The 19,500-nt window shown below is 47.0% G+C and overlaps 3 protein-coding genes across 6 annotated transcripts in view; 1 reads left to right on the plus strand and 2 right to left on the minus strand.

Moving 5' to 3' along the window:
• Positions 1–12,318, plus strand: part of LOC119441650 (probable ATP-dependent RNA helicase DDX43) — a 211,266-nt gene extending 198,948 nt beyond the window's left edge. The window contains exon 2 of one of the 3 annotated variants that reach the window (XM_037706251.2): positions 10,150–12,318. In XM_037706251.2, the coding sequence (XP_037562179.1) occupies positions 10,273–12,189 (1,917 nt within the window). In that variant the 5' untranslated portion in view covers positions 10,150–10,272 and the 3' untranslated portion in view covers positions 12,190–12,318. The remainder of the gene's footprint in view (positions 1–10,149) is intronic. The other 2 variants (XM_049661500.1, XM_049661499.1) reach the window with 2 other exon arrangements.
• Positions 1–19,500, minus strand: part of LOC125943110 (uncharacterized) — a 492,224-nt gene that overhangs the window by 92,569 nt on the left and 380,155 nt on the right. The window lies entirely within an intron of this gene.
• Positions 1–19,500, minus strand: part of LOC119441651 (probable ATP-dependent RNA helicase DDX43) — a 160,964-nt gene that overhangs the window by 80,677 nt on the left and 60,787 nt on the right. The gene's annotated exons all lie outside the window — the stretch shown is intronic.

Below are 19,500 nucleotides of genomic sequence, written 5' to 3' on the forward strand. Positions count from 1 at the left end.
ATGCCGCATGTCGAAACAGTTCAAAAGCACATGTGCTGTTTAGAAAAACCGACACCAACATGTTTTCATAGCCAATCGTATCCAAGCTATCTCATGACATAAAGTAATATTGTACACAGTCTTGCTCAACATAGAATAAAGAATGCATTTCACGAAAATACAACCTGGAAAGCCAATTTAACTTTGGTGGCGAAGGGAGTTCTATTATGCTGGCATGCATGGAGCACAAACCTCTGTCACTTTGTTCCAACATTTGCCACAACTTAATTAAACATTATATAGTAGCATATTGAACAATGCAACTGTCATGCAAGTAGTGCTGCATCTCGGAATGTTTGAACTGAGACACAATTTTGATATCTGACGCATTAAAGCTTTGTGAAGCTAGAGAAATGCGCAGAAACGATCATTTGAAGTGGGCTTGAATTAATTTTATTGGGATCACGGATACGTTACACAGCATACCTGAAACACCCAAATGTCTACTGCAGTGTCCATACATCAATGCATATGACGAACTAATTATAACTGCAAAACTAAAGCCTATTTTCCACTGTGGCTGATTGACAAGTGTACCATCGCTTTGCTACAAGTTTGTAGACGTAAGAAATGAGAAATATAAATTTTTCGCTTACCTGTCTATTGGGAAAGAACAACATCACCAGTGCATTTGCCTTCAAATTTAAACTTGTCTAACTGGCATCCGTGCCCTGTAGAAGTTCCGGATCGTAACGGCAGGCATCATGTGCGAACTGCCTACCGCAAATGTGTACGTTTGTCCTTTTCCCTCCGAGACGCTCAAATTTTGGTAGGGATGTTGCCCCTTGGCTTATCCCCTGTGGAGCTTCCAGCACCCTATTGGAGACGAAAAGAGAGAGAGCCACGTATCAATGTGATAAATCCACTTTTGCTTGACAGATTGAAAAACTTTTGCGGCATGAGATTCACGAGTTTAAAGGTGAGGCCATTCTATGATTAGTTAGAAAAGTGTTTCAGAGGCCCTTTAAATGTTATTTTGTTTTGTATGTAACCTTCACCTGCTTGCAAAGCTCAGCTCGCGAACCCTTCTGTTAGGTCAATTTGCTTCAGACCTCGCAGGCACACTACTAGTCCTACGCTGCAGCTATGTGACGAGCAGGCCATGCCTGTCCGAGGTCTTCCAGGTCCGCCGAGGGCCTCAAGCTGGCCAACTGTCAGGACGCACTCGATACACACATCGACTTCACAATCAAACGTGCAAGCAAGGCGCCACCCGGAAGAAGTGCTGGTTGTATGTTTCGGTGTTACCACCACTTGCGCAAAGTGTGCGGCCGCTGCCCACCCAAGTTCTCCTGCAAGCGCCTTTGCTAGAACAAGTTTCGTTCATGAACCTCCGAAATGGTAAAAGCCGCGACGGCGCACAAAGAGCAAAGGTAAACAACAAATTGATAACTGTGGTTACGCTCTGAAAATCGGTTACTGTCAAAAAGCAAACCATGTTGATGTGCTAATAATCTTTTATAATAGCGGCCTTCAAAGCTTGGGGCCCCAAAGAGCTTTGCGGGTGTTAGTGTTCGGGCAGGCAGGAGTGAAGAGTTTTTGAACAGGCGTTTTGCGTATAGCGTGCTGCACTTGCAGCGTCACTGCGGCTTCAAAGAAAAGCTGTTATAAATATTGTCACGGGGATTCGTACACGGGAGAGACAATATTTATAGGCTGATGCTACGTACCAGAGAATAGCTGACAGGATCTCACGAGGCATGTCCAGTCTTCTTCCTCTTCGCGTAGCACAGCGGTCCTTTAATGGCAGGTTCATACGCAATGCCTTGTAACATCACCCCTGGCGGACTTAGCGCCGTCACGGTGCCTTCTAAAATAAGTCAGCACTGCTGTAGTAGTAGGGTTTTAGCTGCGACACATGGACAACATCAGCAACAGACGTAAAAGAAGAAGACTGGCGATGTTGGAGCGGAGTGATGAGATAGTCAACGTCGTTGAGCTTGCGCAGAACCTTGTAGGGTCCTGTGTAACGAGGCAGGAGCTTCTCGCACAGGCCTTGGCGTCGAGACGGCGTCCAGAGTAGGACCAGAGATTCAGGAGGGTACTCTACTTCGCGGTGCCAGCTATCATAGTGCTCTTTTTGGGAGGCCTGCGACGAACATAGCCTAGTGTGAACAACCTGGCGAGCCATTCTGGCTCGAGAGAGGACGTCCTGAGCATATGCAGTTGGAACGGATGGATCATCAGGAAGGAACGTCTCGAAGGGCAACGCAGGGTTGCGGCCGTACAGGAGAAAGAACGGCGAATAGCTGGCAGTGTCATGTCGGGACGAGTTGTAGGTCAAAGTAACGCAAAGTAGGGCAGCGTCCCAATCGCGGTGATCAGTAGAGACGTACATGGACAGCACATCCGTGGGAGTTCGATTGAGCCGCTCAGTAAGACCGTTGGTCTGTGGATGGTAGGCTGTCGTAAGGCGATGTTCAGTAGAGCAGCTATGCAGAATTTCGTCAATGACCTTTGCAAGGAAACAGCGGCCACGATCCGTAAGAAGCTGACGCGGAGCCCCGTGTCGAAGAATGACGTCACTGAGCAGAAAGCCTGCAACGTCGGTAGCGCAGCTACTGGGCATGGCGCGCGTGATGGCATATCTGGTGGCGTAGTCAGTTGCGACGGCAATCCATTTGTTGCCGGATACGGGCGTAGGGAAAGGTCCGAGCAAGTCAAGGCCGATGCGGAAGAAGGGCTCCGGTGGAATGTCGACAGGTTGAAGCACGCCAGCCTGAGGAAGAGCAGGACGTTTGCGGCGCTGACAGCGCTCGCAGGCAGCAACGTATTGGCGCACCGAACGATACAAGCCAGGCCAAAAGAACGACTGTCGCACGCAGTCGTAGGTGCGTGAAACGCCGAGGTGTATGGCAGTTGGAGCATCATGCAGATGTTGAAGAATGGTGGTGCGCAGGTGTCGGGGAATAACTAGCAAGAATTCTGGACTGTCCGGTTTCATGTTGCACCGATAAAGGACCATAAATGGTAAATATACCATTTTATGATAAGAATAGTAATTTAGATTTTCGTGTTCTCGCGTTTAATTACGATTTAGAACTTATTCTATTAGCAGCAATCAACTTGTTGCGCTTAGTTTTGAGTAACCAACATTACGTACCTTCACCCAGCCAAGTCAATCCGTGTTAGGCCTACGAGTCATGAAATCGACAATTTAATTCAGAATCAGTGGCAACTAATGAATCAATCTTCATTACACATGCTAGTTGAGAGAAAGAGATAACTGCAATCACTTCTCCTATAGCTTACGAACTTCACGCGTTACACGAATCGAGCCCAGTTTGGTGCTACGTTAGAGCCGTCGCTTCAATGGGCGCCGCCATGTTTGTTAACAAAAGCTTTTGGGGCTCCCGCTAAACCCAAAGACAGTTTGAGTCTTGCGCATACGCAGTGGCTTCGACGCTATTTTTTTGGGGTGCCAAAGCATTTGAGGCCCCTATTCTAAAACTCTCTAAGAATTACTGGGGGTGTACGTGCCAAAACCACGATATTATTGGGAGGCATGACACAGTGGGGACTCCGGATTAATTTTTGCCACTTCTGTTCTTTAACGTACACCTTAATCTAGGTACACGGGTGTTCCTGCATTTTGCCTTGATCGAAATGCGGCCGCCGTGGCCGGGAATCAAACCCGCGTCCTCAAGCCAGCAGCGCGACACCTCACAAGCGCTAAGCTAACACGGTGGGTGAAGTTCATGTGACGTGGTGCACATGAGGCTTGCGCCTTGTGAGGCTTGCACTGCTGGCTCGAGGACGCGGTTTTGATTCCCGGCCACGGCGGCCGCATTTCGATCAAGGCGAAATGCAGGAACTCCAGTGCAGTTAGATTTAGGTGTACGTTAAAGAACCCGAGGTGGCCAAAATTAATCCGGAGTCCCCCACTGCCTCATGCCTCCCAATCATATCGTTGTTTTGGCACGCAAAACCCCAGCAATTATAAGAGAGATTTAGAATAGAGGCCTCAAACGTTTTGGGGCCCCAAAGAAATAGCGTCGAAGCCACTGCGCATGCGCAAGACTTGAACTGTGTATCGGGAAGCGTTGCGCATACAAATGGACAAACACTGGAAAAAAGACGTAAACTGATAGAGTGCAAACTATCAACTGGTTTTTTATTTGTGTAGAAGCCACAATATATAGGCTGCTTTGACACGTGCCACAAAAAGGAAGGGGGGGGGGGGTGGGAATGGGAGAAGGAGGGGGAGGGTTTCAAATGAAGCCCACCTCAAATCAACAGCAGCTGCGCAGAAAATTATTTTCCGCTTGATACAGGGTAACCGAAGTGTCACTTATGCAAGTATTGCCTTTTTTCTTTATATAAAAAGCTTCTAAAAGTTCTCGGGCAGTTTTGTCATTACTCCTGCCTAAAACCTTAATGCTATGAAACATAGGCTCACAACCTTTGCATGCAATGCATTGAGCGGGCAAGTGCGCTCCTTCTCTTTTTCTAATTGACAAGGCATGCTCCCCCGCGCGTTCATTCACGCAACGCCCTGTTTGGCCCACTTATACCCGTCCACATTTGAGCGGGATTTGGTAAACGACGCCCGTGGCACATTTCACGTACCGGTTCGGCATGCTTCATTCTTTTCTAACCAAGGGGTACTCAAGGCTTTTAGGTATGTCGACGATTTTTTGATTGTTTTATCCAAACAAATAACTTTGACCAACACTGATTCAGTGAATAGCATTTTAACGCCTTTTAGACAATATGGCAATGGTTTGACTTTTACTCACGAACTGCCAACTAATGGTTCGTTGCAGTTTTTAGATATTAAATTACAGATAGGCTTGCATCATATCTGCTGGCATTATGCTCCACGAGCACAGAAAGAGCTTCTTCCATATGATTCTGCGCATTCGAAGATAGTTAAGAGGGCGATTGCAAACTCGTGCCTGGAATCTGCTCTCACAAAGTCTTGTCCGCATGCAATGCATGACAGCTTCTACAATCAGATTAGCAGGCTGAATTCAGCCGGCTTCCCCTGCGAGGTCATCACGGCTGTGGCTGACAAACTTCTTAAGAAGGTAAAACAAGAAAAACGTGGCAGCAGCACTGAGCGCCTGCTCAGAAATAAGACCACGGTTGTGCCATATATGCACAAAGTCGCCCACAACATAAAAAAAGTGGCCAACAGACATGGCGTCCCGGTGGTTTTTTTCCGCTCTAAAAAAGCTGTCTGGGTTATGCCCGAGGATCAATGGAGGACTTCAGCGAAGCGGTTGCGGAATGAAGCATGCCGAACCGTACGTGAAATGTGCCACGGGCGTCGTTTACCAAATCCCGCTCAAATGTGGACGGGTATATGTGGGCCAAACAGGGCGTTGCGTGAATGAACGCGCGGGGGAGCATGCCTTGTCAATTAGAAAAAGAGAAGGAGCGCAATTGCCCGCTCAATGCATTGCATGCAAAGGTTGTGAGCCTATGTTTCATAGCATTAAGGTTTTAGGCAGGAGTAATGACAAAACTGCCCGAGAACTTTTAGAAGCTCTTTATATAAAGAAAAAAGGCAATACTTGCATAAGTGACACTTCCTTCGGTTACCCTGTATCAAGCGGAAAATAATTTTCTGCGCAGCTGCTGTTGATTTGAGGTGGGCTTGATTTGCAACCCTCCCCCTCCTCCCATTTCCCCCCCTTCCTTTTTGTGGCACGTGTCACAGCAGCCTATATATTGTGGCTTCTACACAAATAAAAAAACAGTTGATAGTTTGCGCTCTATCAGTTTACGTCTTTTTTCCTGTGTTTGTCCGTTTGTATGCACAACGCTTCCTGATACAGCTATGCACCAACTCGCCCAGCAAGAAGTTTCTCATACTGTGTATTTGCGTTTTGCGTCGGGCAAGCGATTTCATCAATTTAGCGGGATCCCCAAAAGCTGCCCCAAAAGCTTTCGTCAACAAACATGGTGGTACCCATCGAAGCGACCGCTCTACCCAAGCACCAAACTGGGCTCAGTTCATGGTAATGCGTGAATTAAGCTAGAAGTGATTGCGGTTATCGCTTTCTCTCAACTAACATGTGTAATGAAGCTTAATTCATTAGACGCCGCTGATTCCGAATTCAATTGTCGATTTCATGGCTCGTAGGCATAACACGGATTGAAAGGTACGCAAAGTTGGTTACTCAGAACTAAGCGCGACAATCTGCTTGCTGCTAATAGAATAAGTTCTAAATTGCTTTTTAAACGCGAGAACAAGAAAATCTAAATTACTCTTCTTATCATAATATGGCATATTTTATTTTAATATTAATAACAGCTTTTCTTTGATGCCGTAGTGACGCTGCAAGAGCAACACGCTATCCTCGAAACACAAAACGCTTATTCTAAATCTCTTCACTCCTGCATGCCCCAACGCCAAAGCTCTTTGGGGGCCCCTATTCTAAAACTTTATTAGCACATCAACATGGTTTGCTTTATAACAGTAACCGGTTTTCACAGCATAACCACTGTTATAAATTTGTTGTTTACCTTTGCTCTTTGTGCGCCGTCGCGGCTTTTACCATTTCGAGCGAGTTACGTTCGGGACGTGCTGGTCGCCGCCTACGACTGCGTGCTTCTTACACTGGTGTGCCGTTTTGCGCAGTAATCTTTTAAAGCTTCGCTTACACCGATTCAAACAGCGAGGGGCATCTGTTGTCTGACACTTAATTTTAACGCATGTTCTTGCCGTGCTAGAGACCTAAGATGGCGGCCAGGTTGATGTAAATGGACAGTATATAGAGCATGTACCAGCTAACCCGGGCCAAGCTAACTGAAAAAAAAAGGGAAAACAAGATAGGACGATGAGACAAATAGCACGAGGCATCATAGCGCGAAAGACTTGTTTTAGCTCATAAAAAAAAAAGAAGTCGTGAGCATGTCCCAGATCGCTGATCTTCTACGCCGTAGGCAGAGATGACATGAGAGATCGATGATGCTAAACATTCGCGTTCACGACAGCTAAAAAGTAGAGCTCGTAGTTCATATTACTGTAAATAACTAAAATTAATAACTCAGTACTATCTGTCATAAAATAAAAGCACTGATCTCGCCCTCTGCAGCGATTCGCTGGAACCTAAGAGCTTCCAGGCCCAACCAAAAAGCGTTCTGTGCAAGCATGATGTCGCTGTTGATGTAAAGAGCCGACCGTCACGGCGGCACGGACATTTTGTTACGACGGGTTGTGCTAAAAAATATATATATATATTGCCATAGTCGAATGTGAAAATGTATACAATGGCAAATACAAGTGGCTATATTTGGCTATGAATTTTTTTGCACGTTTTTTGTGTTTGGCTACATTTGGGCTACAACTTCTCTAGCTTTTGGCTACACCGCCTCGTAGTACCTGGCAACACTGCATCCAAGTCGACGCCAAAATGTCTTTCCTGTAGCCCAATTTGGCTATATATAGCCACACCTGGCAACAGTGAGCCTACGGTCGGGGCCGTGGTAACTGTGAACAACCCAATGCGTCGCGCCCACACGCTGAAGTGATCGCGGTGCCCGTCAAAGATGTTGCCAGGATCATTGGCAGAGGTGATCCCAGGACCGTGAGCTTCAGGATTCCACTGGTGCACGCATCTGGATCAAGAAAGACGACGAAGATTACTTTGAAACCAAGATCGAGCTCTCGGGCCCTGAAGAAGCGCGTCTCAAGGCCTGCGAGTTGATCGACACAATCATCCATCCGCCGGAAGAACCAGCATGCTCCAGAAAAACCAAGAAGTGCTGGGCCTCTCACACCGATAATTAAAAATTATCTTTTCAAGGCACCTTGATAGGCACTTGTCGAAACGTTCGCTCCTGCTCTCACTTTGTTCCTGTGTTGCTCATCGTTAATAATTTGTTCTAAGCCACTTTAAAGTTAAGGCCAATAATTGCAAAAAGCAGGAAGCAGGCTTGAAGGCCCTTTCTATTATGCCTTAACAAACTCACAATTGCTTTGAACACTTCAAAAAGCAGCAACATGATTGCCCCTTCTCACCTGACAAGCTCCTTGAATAGTGTGTTGTTACTTCTCCTGTGGAACTAGAACTATGTAGGTAGATGTTATACAGTCCCTTCAGATAGTGCTAGCATATTCATTTCTACACTATACACTTCTTTCAATTCACAATACCTGTGTTTCTGCTGGTGTCACTGTTGAATGTCTTTTCATATAGTGTAAAGGCCGCATGATGGTATTGGTGTATAAAGTTCTCAAGATTTGTATTCATGTATTCCGTAGGTAGTGTTGTCTTATATCATACATTTATTATGGTTTAGTATTATTATATGTTAGCGTGCTTCCTGTAGCATACACATGCGAACTTCAGTCATAGCATATGAAGTTGAACAATACATCTCGACTTTAATATATCTGTTTTCACCCGTCTTATAGCACTGTTTGCTTCGAAATTATGTACCAACTAGCTGAACTAGTCGCGTTATTGCAGCTAAATTAATAGATCCACTGTTCGAACACATTCTGCGGTGGATTTTCTATCAGATGTTTAGAATAGGCCATGGCGAACATACCCGCCACAGTAGTCCAGCGGCTATACAAACACACTCGTGTACTCAGATTTAGGTGCACGTTAAAAACCCAAGGTGGTTAAAATTAATGCTCCGCCACTACCGCATGTCTCGTAATCAGACCGTGGTTTCGGCCCCATGCGCACGTAACACCCCAGAATATATTTTTTTTTAGGTGCAAAACACTTGGCGAAATCGCAACATAGTAATCGATCACGCTCAAGAAAATCTGCAGTTTTAAATTTCCCGGGCAGCCTACACCACAAGGACGACGATACAGCCAGCCACAACTATTGTTTATATTATAGATCCATTTAGAATGCTACGACCGCTTGCACGAGTACACTTCACGTCTGCGAGCACAGTTACGTTCAACAACAACTATGCGAATTGCAGACATATATAACAAAAGGATGCACTTAAGCGTCGCCCTACGACGCAACGAGAAAGCAAACAATTGCTTCTGCGCGCCAATTGCAAACTTCTGTGGCAACACAACTACTTGGCTGTGACATGTATGAGAAGATCGAACAATATAAAAGCTGTCAACAGTGATACATTCAAGTGCAAGTTCATGCACGGTCACAAGGCGAGAGGAAAACGCCAAAGGGCACACGTTCGGCGAAATTTTCTCGAACGCAAGCAAGCGCATCCATTCCGTGCTCGCGAGTTCATTCCACATTTCGACTAGATTTGTTGTAACAATAATTTCGCACACGTATACTTACAGGAAACTGTCTCCACGAGTCATAATTCTCCACTCAAATGTCCCCGAGAGCAGCACCCATCCGTAGTAGGTGCTGCGAAGAGGAAACGCGGATACGCTCACGAGCGTTCGTGAGAAATGGTTGCTCAATCCGTAGCTGACACTCGAGTCACCAGAGACATAACGACTTCCGCGGCAATACTCGGCCTCGAGGAGGAGGTCGTGGCAGCCGAATCAACAGCAAAAGGAAACCCCAGGTCGAATTCTTTCTTTTCTTTCACTTCGAGACGCACTCAGCGTCCCCGACCAACGCGAGGCTATGCCCCTATCCGTGGCCCCGACCGCCCCGAAAAACATGTGCGCTGTGAAAAGTACGCGTTGCGAAACCACGTATGACCAAATTCTTGCATACGTGAGCCAAAAATTGCAAATAAAAAGTTGTAGCGCCACCTATGTTGCAAAATTAAACTCATTTATTGCATATATGTTCTGGTACATATTTGGTAATGAGGTGTTGGTGGCGACGTGCACATCTGCAAGTGCCCAGATTTTGAATTGATGCGAATGACGTTTCTCAACTATCTATTTTTTGGCACATGCCTGTTGTAGCGTTGAATGTAGTCCGTCCGCGGCGTGACTACGTACAAGTTACGTATGAGGTGCTACCGAAGGTGATTAGACGGGCGGATTAATACCAGTTTTTTTCTTCGTGGCCTTTTGTCGGCGCGGATTCGCGGTCTCACGCACGTGCTGCTGGTGCTGCAGCTTCCGTGCTGCCGCGTTCTGTTATTCATTTTTACGTCTGGCGTCAACCTGTACGCAAGTGTCCGTCATCGCGTCTGCGTCTACCTCCACTCAAGTGTCCAGAATTTCTTTTTCTGGAGAGATTTCGTTGTCACCAGGTCTGTTTTATCTTGAACGGGCCTATCGTACCTTGCTGGTAACGGCCATTGCCCACAAGGCCTACAATTGACTAGCGTAGCATCGCGACCGTCGTTTGGCCAGGGAACGCTGTATCCCCTGTTATGGACGCCGCTTCGAAGAATACAGATTACGAGTGGATCGAGGACGAATACGCTGCTCCACCTTCGCAGCCGACTTCAGAACCCAGGCGTTACGGCGGAGCAGGCAACCTCGGCGCAGCGGCTGGCCGTGGCCGGGCTAACTATGAACGACCCAATGCGTCGCGCACAGACGCTGAAGTGATCTCGGTGCCCGTCAAAGATGTTTCCAGGATCATTGGCAGAGGCGGTTCCAGGATTCGCGAGCTTCAGGATTCCAGTGGAGCGCGCATCTGGGTCAAGAGAGACGACGCAGATAATTACTTCGAGACCAAGATCGAGCTTTCAGGCTCCGAAGAGGCGCGTCGCAAGGCCCGCGAGCTCATCGACGCGATCGTCCATCCGCCGGAAGAACCAGCGTGCTCCAGCAAAACCGAAGAACCGCCACCTTTGCTCGACTGGGACAAGCTGCTTGCCAGGAGCGACGAAGAGGCGAAGAAGCGCTGGGCCTCCCTCGCACCGGTAATTAAAAATTTTTACGTCGAAGATCCTGAAGTTGCATCCATGTCTGCAGAGGAGGCGGCGGCCTTCCGGGCAGCCAGCAACAATATAGTTGTCAAGTACTTGGGCCCAGAACAACAGCCGCCACCAGACGTAGCAACTAACCCCGTGACGACGTTCGAGCAGGCGTTTTCAAACTATCCGCAAATCTTGGACGAAATCTACAAAAACAAGTTCGCGAAGCCGTCACCAATACAGAGCCAGGCCTGGCCAATACTGCTTCAAGGTCAAGACCTCATCGGAATCGCACAGACAGGTACAGGGAAGACTCTGGCATTCCTGCTACCAGCCTTGATTCACATTGACAGTCAGCCTGTTCCGAGGGAGGAGAGGAAAGGTCCTTCGTGTCTGATTCTCGCTCCGACGCGCGAGCTTGCCCAGCAGATTGAGCGAGAAGCAAATAAATATCACTACCGAGGGATAAAGTGCGTATGCATCTACGGCGGTGGCAGTCGGCGAGAGCAGATACAGACCGTCAACCTTGGCGTGGAGATCGTCATCGCAACACCCGGCCGCCTCAACGACCTTGTCATGAACAGGATCATCGACCTTAACTTTGTCACTTTCTTGGTCCTGGACGAGGCAGACCGCATGCTGGACATGGGCTTTGAGATCCAGATCCGGAAGGTGATGCTGGACATAAGGCCTGACCGGCAGACTGTCATGACAAGTGCCACCTGGCCAGAGGGTGTGCGTCGCCTTTCCCAGCAGTACATGACAAACCCATTCCAGGTGTTTGTCGGCTCCTTGGACCTAGCTGCAGTGCACACAGTGACACAGACGGTCATCCTGTGCGAGGAAGAGGAAAAGAGGGAGCAGCTTCTGGCTTTCTTCAACTCCATGCAGCCGGAAGACAAAGTGATCGTCTTTGTCGACAGGAAGGCCATGGTGGACCACCTGACAAGCGACTTTGTCCTGGCCGGCATCAACTGCGATTCCATCCACGGATCCAGAGAGCAGTGCGACCGTGAGCGAGCACTCGAAGATCTACGGGATGGCAGAGTGCGCATCTTGATTGCCACCGATGTTGCTGCACGAGGGTTGGACATAAAAGATGTAACGCACATCTTCAATTACGATTTCCCTCACAACGTGGAAGAGTATGTCCATCGTGTGGGTCGCACGGGTCGAGCTGGGCGTACAGGCACAGCCATCACGCTCATAACTCGCAGCAACTGGAGGCAGGCTCGTGAGCTGATCAGCATCTTGGAGGAAGCCAGCCAAGAAGTCCCCACTGAGCTCTACGCGATGGCTGACCGCTTTGATGCTTGGAAGGAACGCCGTGCCGAGGAGGAGCGTAGCTTTGGCATGGACCGCGGTGGCCGACGTGGTGGTTTCCGGCGGGGAGGAGGCGGTGGCGGCACTCGCAACCGTTGGTGAGAGGACAGTAGTTGTGATATGCTGTTATGGTTTGACTAGCGTTCATGTGTTGTTACGCTTTATATTGTTTATTGCGATGAAGTCCTTTTATGACTAATTGACGAGCAAATAAACCGGTGATACACGCTGCATGTTGCATCTTTGCTTAGGCTGTGCACATAGCCAAGAGAGCACGTTTCCCTCCATCTGTGGACATGTGCAACATAGCCTGCTGTCATTCGCACTTCCGGGTGCCACTTTGCATGTTCCTTGTGCTTTCTTAGTGCATTCAGGTTCTTGGTGCATGGAAGAGGAAAGAAAAAAAAAAGAAAGCAGCGTTAAACGAAGGTAAGGGCTGTTCAAAAGGCAATATTGGGTAAATATTGAGGCATTTTGCAAGGCATGCTTGGTGAATTTATGCCGAGGTGCTGCGGAGCCATAAGTATGCAGGCATCCTTCGCATGGAATTTGGTGGTGAAATGGTGCAGGCTAGTGCGACAAAACTGCCTTCACAATAAGGCTTACATCAAACACTACACAAGGGGATGGGACAAGGCATCGTTCTTGTGTTATGTTTGCCCTAAGCTTTATTATGAATTGGCACCAACCAGCCTGTAAATGAATACATTATGCAATACTAAAGGTGTATTTTGGCTTTCAGTTCCACTACAAAATCTGTCAAATTGGGGGAAAGTAGTTTTTCCGCTTTTTCAAACAAGTAGTATTGCTCCCATTGATGTGCTTTGAACAATGTGACAAAAAATGCATTTTGTTACTGCCTTAGGCAATTATTGCCTGTTACCTTCATTCAAAATGCACGTGCTGTACCTTTACTGTGAATGCATTGTTGCAAATGGCCATGTTCTGCCGCTCCTGTGTGTGCATGCTTACATTTTTTTGGTGGGAAATCTTCAATGGCCCCAGTTGCCATGACTCGGAAGTGTCGACGTGCTCTAGGCATGTCGATGTAACTAGACATATACAGGATCTGCATAAAAAATTATCGAAAAAGGAGAAATGGTTGTAGCTCTAATTATTTTTTGTTGCCACTACAGCTATGACCCTCCGGGAAAAAGCAATCAACAGTTGCACTTATAATGTTTGTCAAGTGAGGTCTGCTTTTTGCACATTGATCACAGTCAAACAGGCATGTGCGAGCGTGGTTGAGTACAGATCAAATCAAGGATCAAAGGCTGTTAAATGCATGCCATGTTCAAACACTAGTTTGTTCTAGCTGGCGTCTGTTTCATGCTTTGGTTCAACTCTGGAAAAGTTCAATGCTTCATGGAGAATCGAAAATGCCTGTTTAACATGGCTACAAGATTGTGCTCCGAACGAAATGGTAGGGACTTCCCCTCAAGTGGAAGCAAATTAAAAAGCCTCCCGAGGTCCTTGCGACTATGGGGCTCATAAAATTGCGGTAACTGTGTGTTGTGTATGGTTATCTTACGGGTGGCCTTTTGTGTGCAGCTCGCGGCTTGTAATAAGTTAATGCAATTTTTGCCATACATCCGCAGCACATGTTAAGCACTGCTGAGTTGTGCAATTTTCCCTAATAAAGTTTCAAGACCATGGTTCTCACAAGAGCAGCTGTCTACAAAAGTTGCAGCTGTGTAAACCTTGATGGACATGTGGTATATTGTGGACCACATTAGAGCACACGTACTGTAATGGGAAGTGCTAGTGGTAGTCCGAATTCTTCAGTGAGCTTTTCGCGCTCAGTTGTAGAGAGTTTGTGCTTTCTTTAACTGTTAAGCACCTGCTAGAATTCCGTATAGGGTTGACACTGTGTGTGAATAAGTGAACAAAACATTGTGGCACAAACCATCAACAATGAATTTTAAAGTCTGCGATAGTTTTGGAATCTTCACTACAGCTAGTATGTTGGCTGCCACTTCGTTGCAACAGCTATAGATGATGTGGGTACTCTGGACGCGGAGGCATCTGTTGCGGATGGGTTGCTATAGCTTTAATATAGTTAGGGCTACATACTTCTTGTGAACACCACAAAGAGCAATGGAACGAAAAATGTCAGGCGTAACGTTGAGAGACAGGATGTGAGCGGTGTGGATCACAGAGCAAACAGGGATAACCACTATTCTAATTGACATTAAACGAAAGAAATGGAGCTGGCCAGGCCATGTAATGCATAGGGTAGATAACCAATGGGCTATTAGAGTTACAGAATGGGTGCCAAGAGAAGGGAAGTGCAGTCGAGGATGGCAGAAAACTAGGTGGGTTGATGAAATTAGGAAACTTGCAGGTAGAAATTGGAATGTAGAGCAAGACAGAGGTAATTGGAGATCTCAGGGGGAGGTCTTCGTGCTGCAGTGGGCAAAAAAAATATGCCGATGTTGATGACTTCCTGTGGTCACCTTGGAACATCTGTTACGGAGGATTGGCCAAGAATGTCTAGATACCAAAATCCCATTGCAGTGCCGCAGGTTGTCTATTCGGACACATACCCAAGCGCACAAGCTAGTCTCGGGGGACTGGTTATGGTGCCACCGTTTATTGTTTGAGATCGCCCATCCAAAGCCGCCGAAGTAGGTAAATAAAGCTGTTTCTTTACTTATAAAAAGGTGGGCAGCACAATCACTGCTTGTAGCTTAGTTACTCAGCACTTCTGTCACGCTTCCATGGATGGTGCCAGGTTTTTCATAAGAGAGAGAGACACAAAAGACTTCTGTGTCTGCATAATGTTCTGAGAAACTGCTGGTTGTGATGATCGAGAAACTAAGAGGAGACACTGAGTGGGGGAGGTTTACAGGGAACCATCTTCAAGCATATGAATTTCTCTTTGCACGTCTTAACTTTACTGAAATGTCTCTGTACCTTTTTATCCCTTGCGAGAGCGAGAAGGTGTGTTCACAGATGGAACTTCGTCTTTTTCCTCATAGGTACAGTCGGCAGTGCTTGTTGAAATGCAAAGTGAAATATGTTGACATATCTGGCATATAACATAATAATTAACAAAAACATTTTTACACTGAACAGTAGTTCTGAGCTAAGAAATAGGGCAGATGTGTTTTTTTAAGCATTGGTTCGATAAGCATGATGGTGCAGGCATTGCATCACAGCACACAAAATAGGATGTCTTTAGAACAACAGAAAACTGAGCAAGTTCATGTGGATTCATGGTATGCAAAGTCGGGCACGCACTGTACAGACAAAAGAATCACCAGGAGGCCAACCACATGCCTGTTATCAAGTAAACGTTTACACACATGCGGATAGAAAGGAAGACGCATACTTCTTGTGGTCATATTTTTTGCACCTTCCTTTCCATGCGAGGATATCCTACGTGGCATAGCACTGATGAAATAATGATTTGAAGCTGAGGATTCTATTGTCAAGAACGGTCCTGAGTAAAATTCCTGCATTCTCATTTGCATTAGTTTAGGTTGGGGAAGAGAAAACATAAGCATCTTATTTACAGCAGCAAATTAAGCAAAGTATGACTTATTCTTTCTTTCTCTTTGCCCTTGGGCAAATGCGAAACAGTCGCACATGGAAGCTGTGATGATTTATCTGTTCAGATAAAACAGAAAGCTCTATCAACAAGGAGAATGAAAACAGGTTAGGACGGAACATCACATGACAATCTCGAAGCCATGGTAACAAAAATATATTGTTACGGATGATCGATGTTTATTCACAGGTGAAGACTAGGATGGATGAGAGGTCGCCACGATGTCGCCACCGAAATGTAGCCGTGGCTACTGCTGAGTTCTTCGTTCTCCGCCTCTTCTATCTCCTCTTTGCCATGTTACAATCCCCCTTTCGCAGACGAAGCCCACTGGGAGTGTCGCTGTTCTTCGGCGGGGTAGTAGCGCTTAAGGCGTGCAACATGAGCAAGCTGGGTTTTCTTGGAACGCCTATCTGTAGACAAAACCCGTGCAACCACCTAAGTAAGGTTGCTCAGGAAATCTAAAACAACGATACGGGCCCACATAATGTGACAAGAACTTGCTGCACAAACCACGCTTGCATTGTGGGGTCCGTAGCAGCACTAGGTCACCTTTTTCAAAATAAATGGCTTGATGGGATCTATCGTACCGATCATTCGAGCGGTTTTGCGATGCCAATGTGCAGACGCGGGCTATTCGGCGGGCTTCCTCGACGAGGCAAAGTGTCTTAGCGACGGAATCCTCAGCGTCCAGAGAAAACGGCAGGATCGTGTCGAGGAAGCTCCGCGGTGATCGAGCATAAGGCGGATAGAACGAGCTGTAATTCGTTGTCTCATGCTTCGCAGTGTTGTAGGCGTATGTTATGAATGGCAACACATCATCCCAGTTCTTGTGGTTAGAGGACACATACATAGATAGCATGCTCGTCAAAGTTCGATTCGTTGGTTCAACAAGACCGTTGGTTTGCGGACGGTATGGCGTCGAGTGACGAAATTTTGTTCCACATAGCCGAAGCAGCTCTTCAACAGCGTCGGCCACGGATTGACGACCGCGATCACTTATGATCACGCGAGGTGGGCCATGGCGTAGGACAACATAATGCAACAAGAAAGCAGCGACGCAAACAGCGGTAGATAACGGCACTGATGCGGTCTCTGTGTAGCGTGTAAAGTGGTCTACACAAACGATGATTCATTGATTGTTATTCGATGACTGTGAGAAAGGCCCTAACCGCGTGACAGGTAAGTAGCAGTTTCTAGCTACCAAGTGTGCGGAGAGTATGGGAGAGAGCAGAAATAGCATTAGTGGTGAGGGTGAATTGGGACTAGGGCATCATCACACAGAAAGTGGATTTTCAAGGCGACGAGCGCGCGCGGCTGTTAAGACCACGTGGTTCAGACCGACCGGGTTGGGTTGTCTGGCTGCCCACGCCGCCAGCGAGGCGGAGCATTTTGCAATTTCACCGACGTGACAACAAAACGCTATGAACTAGGTGCTGTGCACTTACCAGTCAGACCCAAATCCTGCCCAATCTTCGTCCATAGCTCTTTCTTATAGTCGGCTTCCTTGTACCTTGGGTTACATTCGTTGTACAGGGCCGGGTACTGCTTGATTGTGTCCAGCAGCAGTTCCATAGAGAACACAGCTGGTTCAGACATGGTTGACGCCGTTAGCATGCTATATGTTGGATGTTTACATTCGTTCACCAGCGCTTCTGCCATCTTGGGTTTCGATTGGCTGCGGCCAAAGCGGCCAACTTTTCCGCGCACAAGAAATCGGTCCGTGCGCGATGCGGCCATGCGGTCACGGATCCGCCTGTCTGCTTGCCCGCTCCGCCTTCGGTGCAAACATGCCTTAAGACCTTCCGGCATCCAGACAATGTCTTGAAAGGTTCCTCAACTATGGACGGCCTACTTCCCAAGAGCCAATATGCAGATGGGGCCCGGAGAGAAGGCAAGGTATGGCATCAGGCGAGGTTGGCTTGCACAGGCTAGCTGCCTGATGTCATTCTCCCTCCTAGTTTTTGTTTACAGCGAAGCTGTTTATATATGGCTATGGTTCCGTGCATTCTTTCTCTTTGTGTGCAAAAATGTGGGCCAATCCTGGCGATAGTGGAGAAGGGGTCCAAGCGCAATGGCACATATCACTGTGGACTCTGGGTGGAGGGCTCTGGGACCTGTAACGCACCCTTGAACTACCGTTGTCACACCGGGCACCCCAAGAGGTCCCAGGCATAAGGGTGGGAACAGAGGTTTTTAGAAAATTGTTTTTTACATTTTTTCCAAAAAGAAATATGATGGGATGTTAGCAAAGGCCGACCTACGTCGGCCATGTCTACATTTGCACTGCTATCTCTTTGTTGGCGTTCCAAGCGCTCGCATATCTAGTTTCCTTTCCTTCCACTCTCCTGTGGTGGTAGTGCCGTCAGAAGGTCACGCGTGTCTAGTTTTCTCCGGCTCCTCCGGACGGCGATCCCGGCGTCTAGGCGAATGTATATAAATAACCAGGAAGACAAGTTGCCGCTCTCCATTTTGAATTTCACTTCTCTTCTGCCGTCGTAATGGGGAGGCCACATATAGTCCAGACTCCCGAGGAGCGACGTCCCTACAAAGAGCATCGTCCCACATGCGCTTGGTGTTTTGTACACGATCTCTATTGGTGGTGTTTGCTGCCCGCCGGTGCCAATTCGATTCTCGTCTCTGTTCCTGCGGTCGCTCCTCGTAGACGCGTTGCTCCTCGAGAGTCTGGACTATACGAGAATAAGATGGAATTAACATAATAATTATATGAAATGTGTGTGCGTACCACTCATCATGATGACTACCGATCAAGACAATAAATGTTTTCGTGCCTTTGTTCAAAATTCTGTGTCGTGTGCTAAACAGCTTCGCTGGTGATTCATCTTCACAGAGTGGAATGGCTCATGATTTTGTTCTTCCTCCATGGCTGTCTAACTCTGCCGGACTACTTGGCGCAGTAATGTGGGCACAACTAAATACAGTGACTGCAATTAAGTACACGGATGGCACATGCATTGGATGCTGTTGATGTTGATGCTTTTCTTTTGTGCTCATCTTGTGTATCATACCATAGTATTTGAATAAAAGCTGTGACTGGATGTAATGCAAGTGAACTGCGGCACACTCTTTCTTTGCTTCACAGGCATTTTTCTTCCATACTTTGTACAAGGTTTATGAAGCAAATGTGGATCAACTGAGAAAAAAAGAAAGCACCAGGAGTGAGAACAAACTTGGTCAAGTTATTTTGTGGAGCGCTATCTAACTGGACGCGCCTTGCATGTTCTGCTTGGAAAAGGATAGCATGTGTCTGCTGCTACATACAGTAAAACCTCGTTACAAGAGACACTCAAGGGACACTGGAAACATGTCTCTTGTAACCAAGGTCTCTGGTAACCAAAAATTCTGACAACAGTGAGGAGTCGAACTAGACCACTTTATTATACATCAGCATCAAAGTGTGTGACATCTGTGATGCAAACAGAGCTCTCGTGTAATATATCTCGTATAACCGAGTGTCTCTTGTAACAGTGTCCCTTATAACGAGATTTTGCTGTACTACCTGCATCCTTTTTAGGATTGTGGAGGAGCCTTTAACAGTCATTGCAGTGGCACTGGAGTTTTCTAAGTGTTTTACAGAAGTTTTGATTTTTTTTTCTATCTCACGAGATTTAGACGCAGGATTTTCTAATGCACATTGGAGCCCGGAGCTCGTAGCTGCCATTTACAGTAATTTAGTTTAATGTATGAAGGAGTGATGGAAGTATGGTCACATATTTTTTTCACAATATTGTAAAGCTTCTCCTACGAAGTTGTGAAACCATGCAAGTGGCTGCTTATTGGTGACGGAACAGAAGTCTGATGTTTGCATTGAGATTTACGCAAATGGAGCTCTTGAGAACATT

Source organism: Dermacentor silvarum, chromosome 2 (assembly GCF_013339745.2).
Source record: "Dermacentor silvarum isolate Dsil-2018 chromosome 2, BIME_Dsil_1.4, whole genome shotgun sequence".
NCBI classification, from domain to species: domain Eukaryota; kingdom Metazoa; phylum Arthropoda; class Arachnida; order Ixodida; family Ixodidae; genus Dermacentor; species Dermacentor silvarum.